Here is a 23,271-nt window from a genome sequence, read left to right as displayed (position 1 = left end):
ATTCTTATATAAATTAAAGGATAGTGCTTTTCAGTGCATTGTCAAATGGTTTGACTCACATACGTTTAAAATGAAAATAGAAATATATATTTATTTCGGTAGCTCATGAACGCCTAAACTGGGCACGTACTCTCTACCAATGGCAAAGCCCGATGTTACTGCTCTTGTCCAATAGTGTCTGCTTTCACAGGGCAGTGGTTCCATTCTCACCGCGTTTGTTCCTTCAATGTTGGCAGAGGGCCGGTGTCCTAGCAGATATTGGTATAATAGCCCAAGCACTTCAAAGGGGGAGGTTTGTCTTGTGTTTATCGCTTTCACTTATTAATTCTACTGTCAATGAGAGTTCTACAAAAGAGGAACCAAAACGAGTAAGCTAATATGCTAAGATTGTAACTGGAAGCTTGAAGTATCAAGTTTGCGTACACGGGTAGTTTTACAGATTTAATCCAACAAGAGGCGCTAGTTAGCCAGTTAGCTAACATAGCCAGCTAAATACTTAATTTTGTTGTTACCGAGGCGGAGTTGCTTTTCATAGCGAGCAACATGCCGGAATATCTGGAGGACCCATCTGTTCTCACTAAAGATAAACTCAAGAGCGAGCTTTTGGCCAACAATGTTGCTCTCCCAACCGGAGACCAGCGAAAGGACGTTTATGTGCAGCTGTATCTGAAAAACTTGACCGTGCAGAACAATAAGATCCTATCTACAGACGCATTCTCCAGCGACGAGGAGTTGCCAGTCCCGGTAGTGTCAAACAAAAGTCGCTCGGGCAGGGTGAGTTGTTTTAAGATTTATTTCCCGCGCGCGAATATAGTATTTGTAACAATGTTTCCAGTGTGAATGTTACAAGTAAATGTAGGAAAGATGATATTGTTTTTGTAGGGTGTTTTAATCTCCCTTTTTTTTTTTAAACAGATGTGATTTGGTATTCTAGGTAATTACATTTTAGGTAAAGTTGTTTTAAATGCATAAAATTCAAATATCGATATTTTTAATTACAGCGTGTTCAATCTTGTTTAAATATAAAAACGAACACATTTTAGATGTATTGTATTACAAATCAGTTTAAATTTTCCCGCTTAAAATATTTGCCACTGCTGAATGCACCCTTATGGAAACCCATTCTCGCCACTCGTGTTTTGTGTGTAAATATCCATACTACATGAAATGTCGATATATCTAAATAAACATGTCCGTACTAAACCGAAATTGAGATATGTAAATCAAGGTTCGAGATACTAACTCGAAATTTAGATAGTAGAACATAGAGTTCCGTCAGAAAGTATTCATACCCCTTGATTTATAAAATATTTGTTGTTGCAGCCTAAATTCAAAATTTATGAAATAGATTTCTCTCACACCCATCTACACAATACCCATAATGACAGTGAAAACAGTTTTACAAATGTATTAAATTAAATACAGAAATCAAATTTACATAAAGATTCACTCCGCTGATCCATGTAAGAATGCCCTTTTGGTAGCGATTACAGCTGTGAGTTTTTCTGGCTAAGTCTCCAAGAGCTTTGCACACCTGGATTTGCACATTATTTTTGAAATTCTTCAAGCTCTTTCAAGTTGGATATGGATCATTGCTAGACAGACATTTTCAAGTCTTGCCAAAGATTTTCAAGTAGATTTAAGTAAAAACTATTTCGGCTACTCAATGTCATCTTGGTAAGCAACTCATTGTATGTTTGACCTTGTTTTAAAGGCGTTGGCTGTACAGCATTTACGTTGATACAGGCTCTGCAGAAGTTAGGGCATTCATAGTTCTTGCGCTTCGCAAGCAGTGCAGAGCTGTGAGTTTGTTTCTCCAGGACCTCCTGCCCCCACGTATCGTCAACCAATCGTGTCAATGCGGAGCAATAAGGAGCCCTCCGCATTGTAACACAATTTGGGAACCGCACAGCGATGCGGTACTGATCTCAATTTGGCCTCTGCATGCTTTTGGAAGCTCCGCAATTGCGTCACACCCTCCATATGGAGCCTCCAACCACATTTTTGGATCAAGCTAAGTTGGCATTTAGGCTATTGTCCAGCTGAAAGGTGAATTTGTCTCCCAGTGTCTGTTGGAAAGTAGACTGAACCAGGTTTTCCTCGAATTTTGCCTGTGCTTAGCTCTATTATGTTTTTTTTGTTAATCCTAAAAAGAACTCTCTAGTTCTTGCCGATGATAAGCATACCCATAACATGATGCAGCCACCACTATGCTTGAAAATATGAAGTGGTACTCAGTGATGTTGGATTTTCCCCAAACATAACACTTTGTATTCAGGACATAGTTCATTTCTTTGTCACATTTTTATGCAGTTTTACTTTAGTCACTTATTGCAAACAGGATGCATGTTTATGAATATTTTTATTCTGTACGAATTTTTATTCTGTATGAATATTTTTATTCTGTCATTTAGGTTAGTATTGTGAAATAACTACAATGTAGTTGATCCATCCTCAGTTTTCTCCTATCACAGCCATTCAACTGTTTTAAAGTCACCATTGACCTCAAGGTAAAATCCCTGAGCAGTTTCCTTCCTCCGGCAATTTAGTTAGGAAAGACGCCTGTACCGTTGTAGTGACTGTGTGTATTGATACACCATCCGCATTTTAATTAATAAATTCATGCTCAAATGTCTGCTTCTTTTATTGATACCCATCTACCAATAGGTGCCTTTTTGTGAAGCTTCGAAAAACCTCCTTGTGGTTGAATCTGTGTTTGAAATTGACTACTCGTCTGAGGAAACATACAGATAATTGCATGTGTGGAGTACAGAGAGGTAGTCATAAAACATTTTTTTAACGCTTTTATTGCACAGTCCATGTGACTTGTCAAGTGCTTTTACTCATGAACTTAAGGCTTGCCATAACAAAGGGGTTTAATACTTATTGACTCAAGACATTTCAGCTTTTCATTTTTTATTAATTTGTAAAAATGTCTAAACAATTTCACTTTTACAGTATGGGTATTGTGCGGAGGCCAGTGACGCATCTCAATTGAATCAATTTTAAATTCAGGCTCTAACACAACAATGTGGAAAAAGGCAAGGGCTGTGAAAACTTTCTGAAGACACTGTACCTGTCAATGTAATGTAGGACTAGATTGGCAGTTTTTAAAAACTCAACTCTACAGTGTTTTGTCAAGTATCAAGGTAACAGCTGTCGCCTTCATGTCTAACAGTCTGGGTCCTCATCCACCAAGCCCCCCCTTTCTTCTTTGGGGAAGTTGTGGGGTGCCTTTAATGAACTGATATGTGTGAAGCATTTGTGAAAAACAGCTGTTCTTAGACTCTTATGGTTAGTGTACTGCATAGTAGGCCTACACAATTAGTAGGCCTACACAAGTTCACACTAGTCTTTGTACATTGAGGTAAGGTTAAGGTCACCTCACCTGTATTTGCTCAGTTTTAGGGAGGGAACCATGGACATTTATTGAGAAGTGTGGACAGTGAGAATATCAATCACTTGTCTTCTGCCCAGAAAAACACTGAAACTAGATGATTCCGATTGTTTGTTTAATAGTCACATGTTGCAGGTACAGTGCAGGTGGGATTGCAGGGTACAGTGAAAATCTTAGGCTTTGAGCTCCAACATGCAGGACTAGTGAATTAAAATGGCAATAAAAACAATAGAAAAAGCACTATAGATGTAACTGTGGCAGTAATGAATGAATAAATTTATGTCCATTGGGGTGGAGGCAGAGTAAAGAATGTTGAGGGGGTGGACTGACCATGCGGTTAAACCATTTCATCTTCTCTGAGTTGTGTATACAGAGGAATTTGAAGTTATTTAACGTCTCCACGCGGCCCGTTGATGAGGATGGGGCCTTGTCCAGCCTGGTTCCCGCTGAAGTCCACAATCGGCTCCTTTGTTTTGCTAACATTGAGGGAGAGGTTGTTTACCTGGCACCACGCCATCAGAGTGCCTACCTCCTCCCTGTACGCTGTGTTGTTGGTGATCAGGCCTACTACTGACATGTCTTGATGGAGTTGGAACTGTGTGAGGCCACGCAGTCATGGGTATACAGATAATACAGGAGGGGACTGAGGATGCACCCTTGTGGGGCCCCTGTATTGAGGATCAGTCGAGGAGGTAATGTTGCCTACCTTCACCACTTGGGGGCGGCCCATCAGGAAGTCCAGGACCCAGTTGCATAGGGAGGAGTTCAAACCCAGGGCTGTGTAATGAGCTTATAGGGCACAATCCACGGGAAGCTAGAAGTTAAATCAAATTATATTTGACCTTACTGTCCCGGTGGGCAGGACAGTTGTTCATTGTGAGGGGTGGAATTTGAGACTAAAGACAACAGACCCACGTTTGGAAAGTCTGTTTAATAATACGTTATTTTAGTAATGTCTTATTCTCCCCGTCATAATGACCAACCATCCTGCCCCATGGCACAGTAAGTTTACATTTTATTTAACTTCCCTCTGACTATTTTTGTGCAACCCAATAAGCTAGGAAGCAACAATGGTGTATTCAAATACACACGCATTGCTAAAAGCAGCTAGTGTCACAAGTGGTGGAATCCATAGAAGGGATGGAGCTGGAACGGATAAGTTTTGTTATGTTAGGGGAAAAGCCTAGGTATGCAGAGAAGAGGAAAGGAACTTCAAGGAGTTTTGAGTGTGCTGGAAATGGCATTAAAGAATAGGTAATGGAATTGAAGGAAATCGAGGCTCCTGGTGTGGAGGATAGGGCTATTTTCCTATTGTGTTTCTCTATTGAGGAAATACTTTCTGTGGAAGTCTGCATGCATTACCCTATCACTGAACAGATGTTTGGTTAACTGTGTGTGTAGGCTAGTACTTTTTCATTAAATTTAAATGCTATCGTAGCAGTGCTCTTCCTGATGTTTTCAAATAGTCACCTGACTCCCAAGCATGTCTGTCTGTGATTTATAGTTTACCATGAAGCGTTTGAGGCAGCCATCCACTGGCACACTCAGAACTTTAAACACATTTTCACTCATAATAGTTATCAAAATAAACCCTTTGGGATAAAAGTGAAGTACTGTTTTTCTCCTAAGGTTTAGTTCAACTAAGGTTGAGTGGTTTATTGTAATTTGGAGTTTTTTTTTGTTTTTTCATACAGCGGTCATCATGAGCACCACAGATATGAAAACTGTCTGCCAAAACCATCCATAACGGTGGTTAGCCATATGCACATCATAATTCACAACCTAACAGTTTGTTATAGTTTACCCCTAAAGTCACATAACATAGTCAGTTTCAATATTACTTCGCCAAGCCATGATTTCTGTCTGAATAGAAACAACAACTTAGTCAGACTGAGAGCATTATGGAAATCTAGGCGATCACGTGACTTAGTGTATTAACCTTCTGCAAGTAGCCTAGCGCAAAACTTAAAGCACAGGGATTGTCTGGGCCTTGGGGCTAGCCATGAGCTCAGTGCCTTGATATCACTTTTAAAGTGTGTGGTCAGAGAGCGGACGATAACTGAGGGAACAAACTGGAAGTCGGGAATTTTTCCCTTCCTTGGAACTCTGTGATTATGTAATGTGCTCAGCTAGGCTGAGATCCAGCTCCAACTTTACTGAGGCCCAGCTCCAACTTTACTGAGGCCAACAGTAAGGAGTCTAATATAGGCTAGTGGGAGACTGATAGCTGCTAAATCCCCCTCTGTGTCTGTCTGGGATTATTTCCCTCTCTCTTTACTACTCCCACCTAGGGTTGCACATTTTATGGAATATTCAGAGATGGAAACAATGTGGGAATTAACGTAAATATATGCAAATTAATATTAATACCATTTTAAATGTAGATTTTTTTTCTTTTGCATTGCATATATTTACCATATCATATGGAGACAAACATAAACGTTTTACCTCATAAGTAGACATAATTGCAAATGATTAAATCCTTCCAAAAAAAAAATGTAGTAACGAATTGAACTTTAAATGAGTTAACTCTTCACATGGGATGATTTCACTAAACAACAAAAGAAAGGGAATATTGAATGATCCATTGCATCTCCCAGAAACGTTTTCAACATACATCTGTAAAATTATAGTCTAGAAACTTAGGCTTCGGTTGTCTTCCTCTCATGTCTTCTCCCTGGACCTCCTCAATGTCCACCTCTTGAACATCAGACTCTGAGGCCTCATCTTCACTGTCACTTTCCAACGTTGTTGAGGATGGCTTGTTGTCAGGCTCAAAAAGCCTCAAATTTGCCCAGATGGCCACCAATTTTTCAACCCTTGTATTGGTCAGCCTGTTGTGTGCTTTGGTGTGTGTCCCAAACAAGGACCAGTTGCGCTTTGAGGCGGCTGATGTTGGTGGGATTTGGAGGATGATGGAGGCAACAGGGTAAAGAGCCTCAGATACAGACAGTCCCTTCCACCAGGTGGCTGATGAGATATGTTGGCACAACTGCCATATTGCATCTCCATCCCAAAGCCCTTGCTTGGAAGTGTACATCGCCAGACTGCCAAGAACCTTGCCCATGGTAGTGATGACACCATAGGCCTTGTTGATCTCATACTTGGGGTCTAACATAGATGCTGCGGCATGTATGGGCTTCAGGCAGAATTCTTCACACTTTTTGATGTATTTCAGAACAGCAGTTTCCTCTGCATGGCGCAACAGTGAAGTGGGCACGGCAGTACGGATTTCTTCTCTTACATCTGCAAGCAGAGTCTGAACATCAGACAGGACGGCATTGTCTCGCTCAATCCGTGCAATGGCTACTGCTATAGGTTTCAGGCTGCTTACCACTCTCTCCCAAAATACATAATCCAGAAGGATCCTCTTGATGGGGCTCTCCATATCGGCAGACTGTGATATGGCCATTTCTTGGAGAGACTCCTTCCCCTCCAGGAGACTGTCAAACATGATGACAACACCACCCCAACGGGTGTTGCTGGGCAGCTTCAATGTGGTGCTCTTATTCTTCTCACTTTGCTTGGTGAGGTAGCTTGCTGCTATAACTCTGACGCTTCACATACCTAACCATTTCCTTGGTTGTCTTGTGGAGTGTGTCCATTGTTTTCAGTGCCATGATGTCCTTGAGGAGCAGATTCAGTGCATGAGCAGCACAGCCAATGGGTGTGATGTGAGGGTAGGACTCCTCCACTTTAGACCAAGCAGCCATCATGTTCGCAGCATTGTCTATCACCAATGCACATACCTTCTGTGGTCCAAGGTTATTGCCTTCAGCTCATTTGCAATGTAGAGACCGGTGTGTCTGTTGTCCCTTGTGTCTGTGCTCTTGTAGAATACTGGTTGAGGGGTGGAGATGATGTAGTTAATTATTCCTTGCCCACAAACTTGACTACCCATCAGAGAGGAATGCAATACAGTCTGTTTTCTCTATGATTTGCTTGACCTTGACACTTGAACTCTGTTGAACTTTGCATCCAGCAAATGAGTAGGGAAAGCATGTCTGGTTGGAGTGGTGTATGCTGAGCAAAGAACATTCAGATCTCTTCCCATACACATTTCCTGTGAGCATCAGATGTGAACCAGTTGCATACACAGCTCAAGCAAGACATTCCTCAGCATTTCTTTGACTACGTTCCTCCATTGAGTTCAGGAGGACCATAAGCTGTTGTTATCGATAAGGTGTCTGATTCATCATTTTCACCTCAAATAGAAGTAGAGGAATTTTTGTCCGAGGTTGCTTGTTGTAAGTGCTGAGGGAACTTTATGCACTTGGCCAGATGATTCTGCATCTTTGGTGCATTCTTCACATATGATTTGGCACAGTATTTGCATATGTGCACAGCTTCTCCTTGTCACGTTCCTGACCTGTTTTCTGTTGTTTTGTATGTGTGTGATGGTCAGGGCGTGAGTTTTGGGTGGGCAGTCTATGTTTTCTGTTTCTATGTTGGTTTTGGTATGGCTCTTAATTAGAGGCAGGTGTTTTGCGTTTTCCTCTAATTGAGAGTCATTTTAAGGTAGGTTGTTCTCACTATTTGTTTGTGGGTGATTGTCGCTGTGTCTGTGTTTGTTGCACCACACGGTACTGTCTCGTCTCGTTCGTTCGGTCGTTCCTGTTTATGTGTTCCTCGTTTCATGTAAGTTCATAGTTTAGGTCTGTCTAGTTCGTTTTGTTATTTTGTTAATCATTTCAAGTGTATTTTGTTTCGTGTTTTTCCGTCTTGTCAAATAAACATTATGTATTCATCACCCGCTGCGCCTTGGTCTACTCACTCACCGAAAGACAGTCGTTACACTCCTTCTATATTAGCTGCAGTGAAATGTCTCCACACATCAGATAGTGCCCGTGGCATTTTCCTGTAAAGATTAGGGAAAAAATAGTTTAAAAACCCATACAATTACATGTACAGATAAATTAAGCAGTTTTGAATTATTTTTTATTTCCCTTTTATTTAACCAGGTAGGCTAGTTGAGAACAAGTTCTCATTTACAACTGCGACCTGGCTAATATAAAGCAAAGCAGTGCGACACAAACAACAACAACAGAGTTACACATGGAATGAACAAACATACAGTCAATAATACAATAGAGAAAAAAGTATATATACAGTGTGTGCAAATGAGGTAAGGCAATAAATAGGCCATAGTGGTGAAATAATTACAATTTAGCAATTAAACACGAGTGATAGATGTGCAGAAGATGAATGTGCAAGTAGAGATACTGGGGTGCAAAAGAGCAAAAAAATAAATAACAGTATGGTGATGAGGTAGTTGGATGGGTTATTTACAGATGGGCTATGTGCAGATATCTGTGAGCTGCTCAGACAGCTGGTTCTTAAAGTTAGTGAGGGAGATATGGGTCTCCAGCTTCAGTGATTTTTGTAATTCGTTCCAGTCATTGGCAGCAGAGGACTGGAAGGAAAGGCGGCCATAGGAGGAATTGGCTTTGGGGGTGACCAGTGAATATACCTGCTGGAGCGCGTGCTGCGGGTGGGTGCTGCTATGGTGACCAGTGAGCTGAGATAAGGCGGGGCTTTACCTAGCAAAGACTTATAGATGACCTGGAGCCAGTGGGTTTGGCGACGAATATGAAACGAGGGCCAGCCAACGAGAGCATACAGGTCGCAGTGGTGGGTAGTATATGTGGCTTTGGTGACAAAACGGATGGCACTGTGATAGACTGCATCCAATTTGCTGAGTAGAGTGTTGGAAGCTTTTTTGTAAATGACATCGCCGAAGTCAAGGATCTGCAGGATAGTCAGTTTTACGAGGGTATTTTTGGCAGCATGAGCGAAGGATGCTTTGTTGCGAAATAGGAAGCAAATTCTAGATTTAATTTTGGATTGGAGATCCTTAATGTGAGTCTGGAAGGAGAGTTTACAGTCTAACCAGACACCTAGAATATGTGGACAACTACAAATACCAAAGTCAGAACCATCCAGAGGAGTGATGGCTGGGCGGGTGGGCAGGTGCGGGCATCGATCGGTTGAAGAGCATGCATTTAGTTTTACTTGCATTTAAGAGCAGTTGGAGGCCACGGAAGGAGTGTTGTATGGCATTGAAGCTCGTTTGGAGGTTTGTTAACAGAGAAGGGCCAGAAGTATACAGAATGGTGTCATCTGCGTAGAGGTGGATCAGAGAATCACCAGCAGCAAGAGCGACATCATAGATTAATACAGAGAAAAGAGTCGGGCCGAGAATTGAACCCTGTGGCACCCCCATAGAGACTGCCAGAGGTCCGGACAACAGGCCCTCCAATTTGACAAACTGAACTCAATCTGAGAAGTAGTTGGTGAACCAGGCGAGGCAGTCATTAGACAAACCAAGGCTGTTGAGTCTGTCGATAAGAATACAGTGATTGACAGAGTCGAAAGCCTTGGCCAGGTCGATGAATACAGCTGCACAGTATTGTCTCTTATCAATGGCGGTTATGATATCGTTTAGGACCTTGAGTGTGGCTGAGGTGCACCCATGACCAGCTCAGAAACCAGATTGCATAGCGGAGAAGGTACGGTGGGATTCGAAATGGTCGGTGATCTGTTTGTTAACTTGGCTTTTAAAGACTTTAGCAAGGCAGGTTGAATAGATGTAGGTCTGTAGCAGTTTGGGTTTAGAGCGTCTCCCCCTTTGAAGAGGGGGATGACCGCGGCAGCTTTCCAGTCTTTGGGATCTCAGACGATACGAGAGGTTGAACAGGATAGTAATAGGGGTTGCAACAATTTCGGCTGATAATTTAGAAAGAGAGGGTCCAGATTGTCTAGCCCTGTTGATTTTGTAGGGGTCCAGGTTTTGCCGCTCTTTCAGCACATCAGCTATTTGGGTGAAGGAGAAATGGGGGAGGCTTGACCAAGTTGCTGTGGGCGGTGCAGGGCTGTTGGTGGAAAGCATGGCCGGCCGTAGAAAAATGCTTATTAAAGTTCTCAATTATTGTGGATTTATCGGTGGTGACAGTGTTTCCTAGCCTCAGTTCAGTGGGCAGCAGGGAGGAGTTGCTCTTATTCTCCATGGACTTTACAGTGAAACATGTATGGAAACAGGTGAATTAACACTCCTGAGTTAGCAGGCTCAAGCAAGCTAAAACCCACATGATAGCAAAAACTAACTAGCAGAAATTAACAAATTAGAAATTATTTGAACACACTTTGCTGTAGGCTATTTAGACTATTTACTAGTTAACAAAACATGTATGTCATATAAAATATTCACCCCACCCAAAATATACCAGAAAACATGTAGTCCTTGGCTCAGACAGTGGAGTAGTGTGTGCTCAATAGGTCATTTTGCAGGGCGCTGGCAGTGCACCTCCTTGCACAAAGGCGGAGGTAGCGGTCCTGCTGCTGGGTTGTTGCCCTCCTACGGCCTCCTCCACATCTCCTGATGTACTGGCGTGTCTCCTGGTAGCGCCTCCATGCTCTGGACACTATGCTGACAGACACAGCAAACCTTTTTGCCACAGCTCGCATTGATGTGCCATCCTGGATGAACTGCACTACCTGAGCCACTTGTGTGGGTTGTAGACTCCGTCTCATGCTACCACTAGAGTGAGAGCACCGCCAGCATTCAAAAGTGACCAAAACATCAGCCAGGAAGCATAGGAACTGAGAAGTGGTCTGTGGTCACCACCTGCAGAATCACTCCTTTTTTGGGGGTGTCTTGCTAATTGCCTATAATTTCCACCTTTTGTCTATTCCATTTGCACAACAGCATGTGAAATTTATTGTCAATCAGTGTTGCTTCCTAAGTGGACAGTTTGATTTCACAGAAGTGTGATTGACTTGGAGTTACATTGTGTTGTTTAAGTGTTCCCTTTATTTTTTTGAGCAGTGTATTTTACAACATTTTAAAGATGCACTTCTTGTTAATCCCACCACAGTGTCCGATTTTCAAATAGGCTTTTCGGCGAAAGCGCCACAAACGATTATGTTAGGTCAGAGCCAAGTCACAGAAAAACACAGCCATTTTTCCAGCCAAAGAGAGGAGTCACAAAAATCAGAAACAGCGATAGAATTAATCACTAACCTTTGATCTTCATCAGATGACACTCATAGGACTTCATGTTACACAATACATGTATGTTTTGTTCGATAAAGTTCATATTTATATCCAAAAATCTTATTTTACATTGGTGCATTATGTTCAGTAATGTTTTGCCTCCAAAACATCCAGTGATTTTGCAGAGAGCCACATCAATTTACAGAAATACTCATACATTTTGATAAAAGATACAAGTATTAAACATGGAACTTTAGATAAACGTCTCCTTAATGCAACCGCTGTGTAAGATTTTTTTTTTTTAATTACGGAAAAAGCACACCATGCTATAATCTGAGTACAGCGCTCAGAGCCCAAATAAGCCATAAAGATATCCGCCATTTTCTGGAGTCAACAGAAGTCAGAAATAGCATTATAAATATTCACTTACCTTTGATGATCTTCATCAGAATACACTCCCAGGAATCCCAGTTCCACAATAAATGTTTGCTTTGTTCGATATAGTCCATCATTTATGTCCAAATACCTTCATTTTGTTTGTGCGTTCAGTCCAGTAATCCACATTCATGACGCGCAGGTGAGATGAAAAGTCAAACAATTCCATTACAGTTCGTAGAAACATGTCAAACGATGTATAGAATCAATCTTTAGGATGTTTTTAACATAAATCTTCAATAATATTTAAACCGGAGAATTCCTTTGTCTTCAGATATGCGATGGAAAGCATGGGTATAACTTGTATTATCATCTACATTTATGTTGAGTATTTCTGTTGAAACGATGTGGCTATGCACTATCACTGGATGTTTTTGGAACTAGTGAATGTAACGTGCCAATGTAAACTCAGATCTTTTTATATAAATATGAACTTTATCAAACAAAACATGCATGTATTGTGTAACATGAAGTCCTGTGAGTGTCATCTGATGAAGATCATCAAAGGTTAGTGATTCATTTTAGCTATTTTTCTGCTTTTTGTGACTATCTTTCGCTGGAAAAATGGCTGTGCTTATTGTAGTTTGGTGTGACCTAACATAATCGTTTCTAGTGCTTTCGCTGAAAAGCATATTTGAAATCGGACACTTTGGTGGGATTAACAACAAGATTACCTTTAAAATGGTATAAGACACATGTATGTCTAAGGAATTTTAATTATGAGATTTCGTTTTTTTGAATTTGGCGCCCTGCACTTTCACTGGCTGTTGTCATATCATCCCGTTAGCGGGATTGCAGCCATAAGAAGTTAAATCATCACCGTTTGTCGAAGTAGGCGCATCGATTATATGCAACGCAGGACACGCTAGATAAACTAGTAATATCATCAACCATGTGTAGTTAACTAGTGATTATGCTAAGATTGATTGTTTTTATAAGATAAGTTTAATGCTAGCTAGCAACTTACCTTGGCTTCTTGCTGCATTTGCGTAACAGGCAGGCTCCTCGTGGAGTGCAATGAGAGGCAGGTGGTTAGAGCGTTGAACTAGTTGACTGTAAGGTTGCAAGATTGAATCCCGGAGCTGACAAGGTAAAAATCTGTTGTTCTGCCCCTGAACAAGGCAGTTAACCCACCGTTCCTAGGCCGTCATTGAAAATAAGAATGTGTTCTTAACTGACTTGCCTAGTTAAATAAAGGTGTAAAAATATATATTTAAAAAATACCGATGGCCGGAATGGTCGGTAATTCCGATTAATCGGTCCACCTCTAGTAATGATCAGCTTCTACTCTTGGCAAAGGAGACATGCTCAGTAACAGGGATGTAAACACATGTGTGCACACAATTTTTGCGAAATAAGCTTTTTTTGCGCATGGATTTATAAAAAACAACAAAGTACCTCATGAAACATGAGACCAACACTTTACATGTTGCGTTTAATATTTTTGTTCAGTGTCAAAAAGTTCTTAAAAGAAAAATGTCTCACATTACACATTCAGTAATGACAGCATTTGCTTTCCAACCTATATTTTTGCACAATTGTATTTTGACATTTGCGAAAGTCACAGGCAGCTGCAACAAAACATTGACATATAGATGGCAGTTCCCATTCAAGTCCAGACTAGCAGCCATTGCTAGTGTACCCATGAGTTTTTAACAGTCAAACCCTTTCTATGGATTATATGTCTATGCCCACAACGCAACAAGCTGTTCCATAGATGGAAGGAAAAGGGTGCTTGTGCATTGATAAGCACACCGAAGATGGCATTAACGATAAGTAATAAAATAAAAAATGCTTCGTAGTATACCGCTCTGTTTGATCTCTGGTTGTTTGTTTACCACCTTTTTGATGGTTGAGTAGTTCAGCCAGCATGTAGCATGCACAACACAATGTGGAGAATATTGTTGTGTAGGTTACCTCTGAATGTCTAGACGAGGAAATCCCTTCGTCCTCAGGACAAGGCGGACACACTACATTGGTAGAGGCAATTGTGTGTGTAATGTACACTGAGTGTACAAAACATTTTAAGAACACCTTCCTAATATTGGGTTGCCCTCTAAACAGCCTCAATTTGTTGGCCCATGTTGACTCCAATTCTTCCCACCTTTGGGTGGTGGACCATTTCTTGACACAAACTGTTGAGCTTGAAAACCCAGCAGCGTTGCAGTTCTTGACACAAACCGGTTCGCATGGCACCTACCACCATACCCTGTTCAAAGGCACTCAAATCGTTTGTCTTGCCTTCGTTAACCCCTTTCTCCTCCCATTCATCAACACTGATTTTGAAGTGGATTTAACAAGTGACATCAATAAGGGATCATAGCTTTCACCTTATCTTTCTGTCATGGAAAGAGCAGGTGTCCTTAATGTTTTGTACATTGTGTGTATGATCCATAACTTGCATTAGGCAAACATCTTTCTGATGAATCATCTGAGCGGAGACTTGTTTATTTACGAGCGGTGTTTATCAGTCTCACGATGGTTCAGGTCAGGAGATGGCGTTAAACTAGCTCTGCTGATAATTAGTGTGTGATTTAGAAACCTTTTTACTGGGTTTAACGTCTGTGGTGTTGCTTGCGAAAGCAGCCTAGGGAGCGAGCCCTCTCTCGCTCTCTCTCTCGCTACAAAGAGGTGTTTTCTGTGGATTTCAAATGTTAAACCCTGTAATGTTCAGTAGCAGAAAAGGGATTGCAGCACACATTTAATCAAACCTTTTATTTGAAGTGCATTAAAATAACTCAAAGAAATATAATTACTAGAACAGGCATTCCCATTCAAGTCATGGTTCTGTGATTGGTGGTAGGCTAATTCTGTGACTAGATCTCAACACTTTACACCAATCTGACCTCTGATCCCTCTTTCACAGAAAGCCACGAGGAAAACAGACAAGCCTCGGCCAGAGGACCTGGATGTGACTGAGCTGACTAGTGAGGGCCTGAAGGATGAGCTGCTCAAGTATGGAATCGACGTCGGACCCATCGTGGGTGAGTCAGTCAGTAAGAGTTGGGAATTCAGGGAATTAAGAGTTGTATTGAATTTATTTTAATAATGGACATTGCAACAATAATCTTCATTCATTTATTCATGAAGTTGTGTTGAATTCATTTGAATAATGTCTGAACTTTTGGCAGCCTCCACCCATAAGATGGATTCATAAAGTTCTATTGAATTTATTTGAATGTCTTGTCATGGCAGCCTCAACCCGTAAGCTGTATGAGAGAAGGCTCCAGAAGCTGTTGGACCAGGGTCCTCCTGAGACCGTGGCTTTACCGGTGGTCATCACTCAGGTAGACGGCAACCACAACGGCAACTCTGACTCGGACCGCTACAGCGACAAGGAAGAAGGTAAGAAACGGAACACTCAGTCATCCTCTTTATTAGACCAGGTTTATTACAGATTCAATTCAGATTCATCTTGGCAGTTGACCCATTAGATTACACATTAGATATTTTTTTCGGAGATGCCAACTTTCAAACCAAATTGGCCCTCTGGGATAATACGAATCATGGATTGATTGCTTGGTCAATAGACAGACTGACAGAGCATGACATTGCTGGACATTTTTTGGTGTGTATGTGTTTAGAGGTGACAACCGAACCAGAGCCTGTCCCAGTCCCCGTGGTGGAGAGACCTGTCAGAAGCAGAGGGAAGACCCCAGTCACCACCAGGACCCGCAGCAGCCAGCACAACCGGGTAGGTCCCTCTTTATTTTATTATCTTTATTTAATCTGTGGACAAAAGCACATCCTCACCCTAGGTCAACCTCATGGTTTTACATTCATTCAAATCTCACAATACAGAATGTGTTAACATCTGAGTTAAATAGCATGCATATCTCAAGTTGTGATTTGGCCCCAAGTGCTACACATTTGGCAATGATTAGTAGTCCCATTAGAGGCTATAGGATGTGCAGCGGCACAGCTGGGGTCGATTAAACCGGTCTCTAAGAAATGATTTGAGAGAGATGAAGTGTGTCCTTTATGAGACGCCTATAGGGTTGTGAATCACGTGTGTGTAGAAAACAAAGCACCAAATGTCTGTCTGAAGGACCCTCTCTGTGTCTGTCTGTCTGCTGGGAGTTAGTGCAGCAGGCTTTCATTTCAGGACCGGCCACATGACTTGGATTAGCTTGTTTTTTTCTTTGCCACTGGGTGCCTCTAGTCCACTATTATCGCTCTCTCTATCCCTGTTTCATTCTTTCCTCACAAGAACATACTTAAAGCCCCTGATTTATTATTTTTACTTTTTTTGCAAATCCTTTTCTTTGAGGTGTAAAAAATATATTTTTAAGCCGTTTTACTTTTCTCCTCTTTTCCTGATACTTTGGGAGGTGTTGGTGACATCTGGTGTCGAAATCCTGAATGTCCCAGATTCAGACCTATTCAACTGAAGCTGCCTGTCATGTGGATATTGTAACCACATTAAAGGGATAGTTTGAGATTTATCTACCTCAAGTTAGCTGTTCCTGTGCGTTTCCAGTCATGGGCTAACTCTAGTTAGCGTTGTCTCGCACCTCTAACTTCCTTCATACTGGAAGTATAGACATCAGAATGGTATCCCAGAGTTCATCTGACTCTGGACAAGTCGATGGGCTTCATTGGCAAAATCTCGAACTGTCCCTTTAAAAGCAACTTTACTCACTGAAGTTGGCTTCGTAAGGTGTGTTCGCGAAGAGGTGGAATGTCGGGTGTTCTGAGAAATGTGTGTGTTTAGATCTATGCTCCGAAGGAGGAGGAGGATGATGATCTTGAGGAAGAGCATCCTGTGTTGAACATAAAGAGACCATTGAGGAGATCATCTCATAGAGTCGACAAGATGGTCCCTGCAAGCGATGATACTGTAATATACACTGAGCCTATCCATCTCCTTGGGTTTGTCATGCACTGGAGAAGTGTTTAGCTTGATAATCACCTTTTTTTGTGGATAGTGTTAGTCATGTTATATTTAAGGTTTATTTGAAATTGTACACATTTGTAGCTAAAAGCTGAATTGCAGCATACATCGGCCTAAATAAGTAAAAATTAGATGTAGTATACAATTAGTTAGGACAGACATAGACTGTCTTAATTCACTGGGTTCTCTACATCCACTATTTAATATTATATGTTTGGATTTATTTGGGAAGCTACTTTTGTGTGGATGGGTGTGTCCTCCCTTTCACCACATCACCTGGTGCCACTGTCTTCCTCAGCTATAGTGAACAATGAACACTACACAGGTGGCAGGTCTCGCCTTAAGCCTAGATGCATGATTGCCTCAATTATTACGCAGCTTCCTCATCATTCTCCTCGTCCTGCTCCAGGATGTCTCTGCGCTATCAGCTGGTGAGGTAGTTCTTCCACCTCCAAGAGAGGCAAAGACCAAGGCACCTCTGCTTCTGGTGGGTTTGTGATCAATAGACATGGGTTTGTGATGTCCTGAGTAAACTTTCCACTGATTCATTAGTCAGTCTTCCCTCTAACTTCCTTTTGCCTCTCTCTCCCCCATCTGTCATGTTCCAGGAAGTCCTGAAGGAACCTAAGCCTATATTGGCAGAGAAGCCAAGCTCTAAGTCCACTCCCTTACTGCATGGCCTAGCCCATGCCCAGTCCACTAGGACTATCCATCAGGTTGTCCTAACAGCCAGGGCCGAGTCTCCATCACCCAGACTGACTCGGGTACCTGTGAGGTTCACTGTGGTTACTTGTCACTCACTGTCACTATGAATGGTTGTTGTGTTCATGGCACGGATTGATATTGGAAGTTGTTTAATGGGTGTACATAGCTAATGGTCACGTATTCACAGTGGTGTCTCTTAGTCATAGTAAGATATGTGGGACTGTGCCATTTTGCATATTTTTTTCTTATTGCTGAACCTTAATGTTGAGAGTCACTCATCCACCCACCTGACGTTTTGGCTATTTAGTCTAGTACTCTAAAGTCTCTACTGTGTCTTACCATCAGTCTGTCCCTGACCGAGCCTTCCCCCTGAATGTGAATGCTGCTGCGCTCTGGTTCCCCAAAGCCAAACCCAGCGGCCCCCCAGTCAAGACCCCCAGCCACGGTGTCCCTGAGCGCCACATAGGTCTGGAGACCCCCCACACCCTCACTCCCTTGCAGACCTGTAGGAAGGTGCTTTCCTTGCCCCTTTCACGTATTCACTCACTGGGAGATAGAAATAGCCTTTTGGTCAGTCACTGGGAACTAGAAATTATTTGTTCCATTTTAACGTATACATTTGTGTGTGAGCATACTTTTCTAACTTTGTTGGTTTTGATGTGCGACTTAACGTTAACAATGGAGACACAAGATGATTTAATTATATGTTCGGGAGAGCCTGCTTCTTCAGAATTGGGACGTCTGTTCCACGATGGAATGGGTTCAAGTGAGGTGTGGCATTAGAGTTTATTGAGGCTCTAACAGTGCAGGTCAAAATATATTTAAAAAATATGTCAAATAAAAAGAAGTGAATGATAAATGTGGATAATAATAATAATAATAAATACACATTTACAACTGTAGCAATGATAAATGACCGCTGGGTGGTGGGGGGCAGGGGGAGAGTCCGTTTGGGAAAGTCAATAGGGACCACAGGGGCTCCCGAGTGGCGCAGTTGTCTAAGGCACTGCATCTCAGTGCTAGAAGCGTCACTACAGACCCTGGTTTGATTCCAGGCTGTATCACAACCGTCCGTGATTGGGAGTCCCATAGGGCAGCGCACAATTGGGCCAGCGTCATCCTGGTTAGGGTTTGGCTGGGGTAGGATGTCATTGTAAATAATAATTTGTTCTTAAGTGACATACCTAGTTAAATAAAAAAGCAGCAGGGGGGTGAAGTGAATGGAACTGTAATAAATATATATATATATATTTATGCTGTAACATTTGTAAATGTCCATTGGGGGTGGGGGCAGGGTAAATGTTTGTCGGGGGGGTTTAGGAAGTGGAGATTTTATCTTCTAGGCCTTCCTGCCACACCTGCTATTGTAGGTGTCCTGGAGGGCAGGCAGATGGCGGAAGTAGGGTGTCCAATCAAAAACACATTTTTGCCAACAGGTAAATTAATGTTAATTGTGTAGATACTATAGTCGAAACCTCGTGTCTCTATCATAATCCGGTTAAAGGTTATTGCCGTTTCTTACTTTTGTAAGATGGCCCAAATTGGGGTGACTAAATCAATGGAGGTCAGACAAAAAGTGGCAAAAACCTGGAAAATTTCATCTTTCTTCTCGAATCCGAAGGACATAAAACAATATAGAGGTTAGATGTTTATCGATTTTGAGACGGGGCACAAGATTTCTCACAAAAACAAGCATGTCTCTATGAAATGCTTTTTATTTTCAAAGATTTTTTACATTTAATTTAGCCCATTCCTGCTAATTTAGCTTTTTGCGACTTGCAGAAACATCCTTGCAGACTACCACCACAACATGTCAAATCCTCAAATGTTCCTGCGAGAAAGCGGCACCGCTCTGTCAAGAGTTCGGTGCTTATCGGATGTATTAGGTTACGAAATCCAACTTTTTGGATATAATGTTCAAGACCCCACGGAATGATTCAGAACATGTATAATCTTATTTGTCTTGGTAAAATGTATTTAATAAAATAAGGGAAGTGAAAGTTCATCAACAAACCGTGTTTTCACCTACTCTGGGCAGATTTGGTGGACACCCAGAGGAAGCCAGATGAGATGTGGTAAGAGAGACAGCGGAAACCAAAAAGGAAGAGAGGAAGTAGGGGGGTACTGGTGGTAAAGGAACTATGGAAGGTATGCTCACTGCTCCCTTCTATAGTTCTAGCTAGTCTCTAGTCTCCCTATTAAACTGGATGAGCTACATGTCAATGTTTCGTTCCAATGGGCATACCTTGACGCCAGCCTGATTTGGTTTACTGAGCATGGTTGGATGATTTAAACGATTTCGGGATGGGTCCGGAGCAATACATACCATGTGTAAACAGCGAGTGCAGCACAAAGCCAAACATCTTGACTGTTTCAATGCAGTGGACAAGTTTGACCTCTGGTGTAAGAAGAACTTCCTGGGGGGAAAAATCTGCTCCAAAGACCTTTTCATCCACTTCTCAAATCAATTCTTGTTTGTTTCTTGTGTGTGTGTTTATCTAATCCGAAAGCCACAACTGTTCTTTCCCCTCTGGAGGAAATAAAGCCATTCTCTTGTATTCTAGCTGTGCTGTGAGGAGGATTGTGGTCTTCCTCTCACTCTGACTACTAAAGCTACCAGTCATGAGATAAACTCCCTACTCAATACAGCTCTTTTAGAGGTTTGTGACATCTCTCACGTGCTATAGTACTTGGGACATCTCTGTATCGAGTGTTTTTGTCTGATTTTTGGATCTGTTCACAATTTGCTCAATATTCTGATCACTGGCTATTTGTTTTGGTCTCACTCTCTTGCCGTCAGTCTCTCTTCTGGGTCTGTATGGATATCAACCAACCTCTTCTATAACTGATATTTCTCATCCATATCTGTGGTCATCTCAGGAACCTGCACCAAGTGTCCATGCTCCAGTAGGACAGAGCATAAGACCCCTGAAACAATGGCCTCTGGTGGGTATATGATCTTAATCACACTGTCCTTAGGATACACACTACTGTAATATTGCTCACTGGATTTGAAATGCACCTGTGTAGGTGATGGACAGATTCTTCTAGTATAGGATACTGATCCAGTGTGTTACTTACCCTATCCCTGTTAAAGGGGGTACCACAGGAAGTCTGCCCGCTCCTAGTAGCCAGCCCTTCCCCACTACCTCGTTTGTCTGGAAGTGACCCCTTTGCCTCCTTCACCGTCAGGCCTGTAAGCTACGTCTCACACACCCCCTCATCTCCATCCCTGAAGGAACAACTGGAATCCCTACCATCTCTCTCTGCCAAGTTTGACACGCTGTCCAATCGCTTTACTCGGGTATACAGTTTAAAGTATTTTGTCCTATAGTTGTCCCCAAGAGTTCTGTTCTCCTCACAATGGTTTGTTGTGGTGGCACCTGGAATTTGGAACTTAATTGTGTTGTTGGGGAGTGAAAGTGATCACACTGTTTTTTGTCAGACATGGTATAGTTGTAAACATGGGTGATGATTATGAATGGGGCTACTGTAGTGTGTGTGTGTGTGTGTGTGTGTGTGTGTGTGTGTGTGTGTGTGTGGTGCACAGCTGTCTAGTACAGCTGCATGAAAGATGTGAGGGGAGGGAAAGAAGACTAACCCCAATACCCCCCCCCCCCCCCCCCCCCATCTCACTCTTACTAACACGCACTCACCTCTCTTTGACCAGCAGAATCAGCGTAAGTCTAAAAATGATCTCAAACCTAAGTGGAAACAGCAGAAAAACATCCCCTTGCTCTCCTCTGTGACCCCAGTGAGGGGGCAGGACAGTGTCTCCTCGAGTATCTCTAAGGAGCCATGGGTACGAAAGTAATTCACTGCTATGCCTTATGCATGTATTACCTAGGGTCTGTGCTGGTTTGTTTGTCAAGGTGGTATTATTCACAAGACAAGGTAATGGTGTTTGTCACAATCCTTTGGTTTACTGGTGGTTTGGTCACATGGGCATAGGACTGCAACAGGGCCATCTAGTGGTCTTTAGGAGTACACCCTCTAGCCTATCCCAAAAATAATACCCCTCTAGCCCTTATGTGAAGGTGGCGGTTTTGGCATTGACTTGGTAACACGCAAATGGAAAAATGTCTCGTCCTCACCCTAATCGCTCCGTGTTGGCCTCAACGTCTAAGGAATGTGTACTAAAATATGTGTTGCAGGTGGAGAAGATAGCAGCTGGTGAGCAGACACCCAACAGGGTGGATGAGAGGGATGTCCTCAAGGAGATGTTCCCCTACGAGACCAACACTCCAACAGGAATCAAGTAAGACATACGCCTTATTCTATTGGCATACATTAACAACTTTAATAAATCCTTGCTATATCTGGCAGACTCCCACCCAGTCTTGTCATTCCTGTAAAGCAGTGTCCTGTAACTAATTTAAAAGTTTGATCATAATACTTGCCTAATGGCAACTCATGTGTGGAATGTCACAATGAATCTCAACTTTCTTCCTCTCTCATCCTTCTAGCGCCACCTGTCGACGGCCCATCCGAGGGGCAGCCGGCAGGCCCCTAAAGTCTGGTGACCTGTGGACCGATGAGACCCTCCTGCGCTCCTCTCACTCTTCCTACACAGAGAGCCGCACCGCCACCGTCCACAGAGTCACCACCCTGCCCCCCTCTACCAGGCAGGCAACGTCAGTGGCACCCCCTGCTGGAAAGGCCATAGCACCACCCCATGGCCTGCCTGTCTGGCTGAAGCTGCTGCTCCTCGGCATTGTAGCTGGCTTCATATTCTTCATCTACCAGACCATGGAGACCAACGCTATGGCCCCCTTCGGAGGGTCCTCAGATTCCACGCAGACCAGTGGCCGTGATGTCCGCAAGTGAAGCCTGGATGACAGTGCTCTGGCAGCATAATGTTACTGCCACCACTTTCACCGTTCCTCGCTTCCTTGGCATTCTTGTTTTGTTTTTGTTTTTTCTGTTTCCGTCACTTATAATTGGTTAAATGGTTTGGTACAGGAGCCTAATCTGTATCGGTGCCTCCTGGAGACGACAATGTCCAAAATGATATATTGAATGTTGAAGATGCCCACTTCTCATTCTAAAATGACAATACTGTCTTCTGTTTGTTTCAGTCCGTCCTTTCCCCATCTTTGAGGCTGAGAGAAAGCCAGTCGCACCAATAATCTACAGATCACGTACATACACCGAAACAGTGGCTTCCAAATTATGTGAACTTGCTTTATATGGTCTATGTGTTTGTTTTATATCTCTGCATGGTGTAATCGTGTGATTGCATTTGCCAGAGTCTGTGAAAGAGAATTGCCTGTGTGCGTGTCTGTGTTTCACACGGTTTGCGTTTGTAATGCTGTCACTATAATCTAATGCAGTTAGATGTAATCTAATGCAGTTATTAGCAAAAACAGTCAGGCAAAGATTGAAGGAATTTCAACCAATTGTAAACAGCTATTTCTTGATCGAACCAACTATACAGCGGATATGTGTGAGAGACAGGGATTCTTAAAACTCATGCACACATATAGCTCTTATGCTGTTTTTTTTGTCTTTTTTTTTTTATTGAAATTGTCTGTGGAGCCTAATTAGTAATGTATGTATTCATTGTAATAAATCATGTAATATCCTCTCAATAAAACTGTTGTAATATGTAAGGATAATATGTCTATTGAGGATTTAAACTTTTTTTTTTTTACTAAACTTGAAACAATAATGTGATTTTTAAAGCACCATACAAAAAACCCAAGGACACTTTAGAGCAAAGAGTCAAAACAAAACAAATATTAGCTATGAACAGGGTTCCCAGCGTGACAGAAAGGAAACAAGATCGGTTGGATTATAAAGCAAGCACTCGGTTTCTACATGATAATCTTCCTTTATGTGCAATAA

The 23,271-nt window shown here is 42.2% G+C and overlaps 1 protein-coding gene across 3 annotated transcripts; it reads left to right on the top strand.

Annotated features, from left to right (window-relative positions):
• The first annotated feature begins 158 nt into the window (after positions 1-158).
• LOC129865298 (lamina-associated polypeptide 2-like) lies at positions 159-23,042 on the top strand. 3 transcript variants are annotated; one of them, XM_055937964.1, is made up of 7 exons: positions 159-774; positions 14,692-14,809; positions 15,021-15,170; positions 15,410-15,519; positions 20,305-20,370; positions 20,522-20,728; positions 21,098-21,569. In XM_055937964.1, exons 1-7 carry the CDS (start codon positions 544-546, stop codon positions 21,236-21,238), a joined length of 1,023 nt encoding a protein of 340 aa, XP_055793939.1. In that variant the 5' UTR covers positions 159-543; the 3' UTR covers positions 21,239-21,569. The 3 variants fall into 3 exon arrangements, with proteins under 3 accessions (XP_055793939.1, XP_055793936.1, XP_055793937.1); XM_055937961.1 differs by lacking the exons at positions 20,522-20,728; positions 21,098-21,569 and adding exons at positions 21,579-21,682; positions 21,891-23,042 and having other exon boundaries at positions 174-774; XM_055937962.1 differs by lacking the exons at positions 20,305-20,370; positions 20,522-20,728; positions 21,098-21,569 and adding exons at positions 21,579-21,682; positions 21,891-23,042 and having other exon boundaries at positions 180-774.
• The last annotated feature ends 229 nt before the right edge of the window (positions 23,043-23,271 follow it).

Source organism: Salvelinus fontinalis, chromosome 11 (assembly GCF_029448725.1).
Source record: "Salvelinus fontinalis isolate EN_2023a chromosome 11, ASM2944872v1, whole genome shotgun sequence".
NCBI lineage: Eukaryota > Metazoa > Chordata > Actinopteri > Salmoniformes > Salmonidae > Salvelinus > Salvelinus fontinalis.
Note: the sequence above shows the minus strand (reverse complement) of the source record. Positions and strands in the feature narration are given on the sequence as shown.

Bases quoted from the DNA above. Each gene is read 5' to 3' on its own strand.
- LOC129865298 (XM_055937961.1), top strand. From the start codon at position 544: ATGCCGGAATATCTGGAGGACCCATCTGTTCTCACTAAAGATAAACTC. The intron at 15,520-20,304 runs GTAGGTCCCTCT...TGGTCATCTCAG, and splicing joins GCAGCAGCCAGCACAACCGG to GAACCTGCACCAAGTGTCCA. The intron at 21,683-21,890 runs GTAAGACATACG...TCATCCTTCTAG, and splicing joins AACACTCCAACAGGAATCAA to CGCCACCTGTCGACGGCCCA.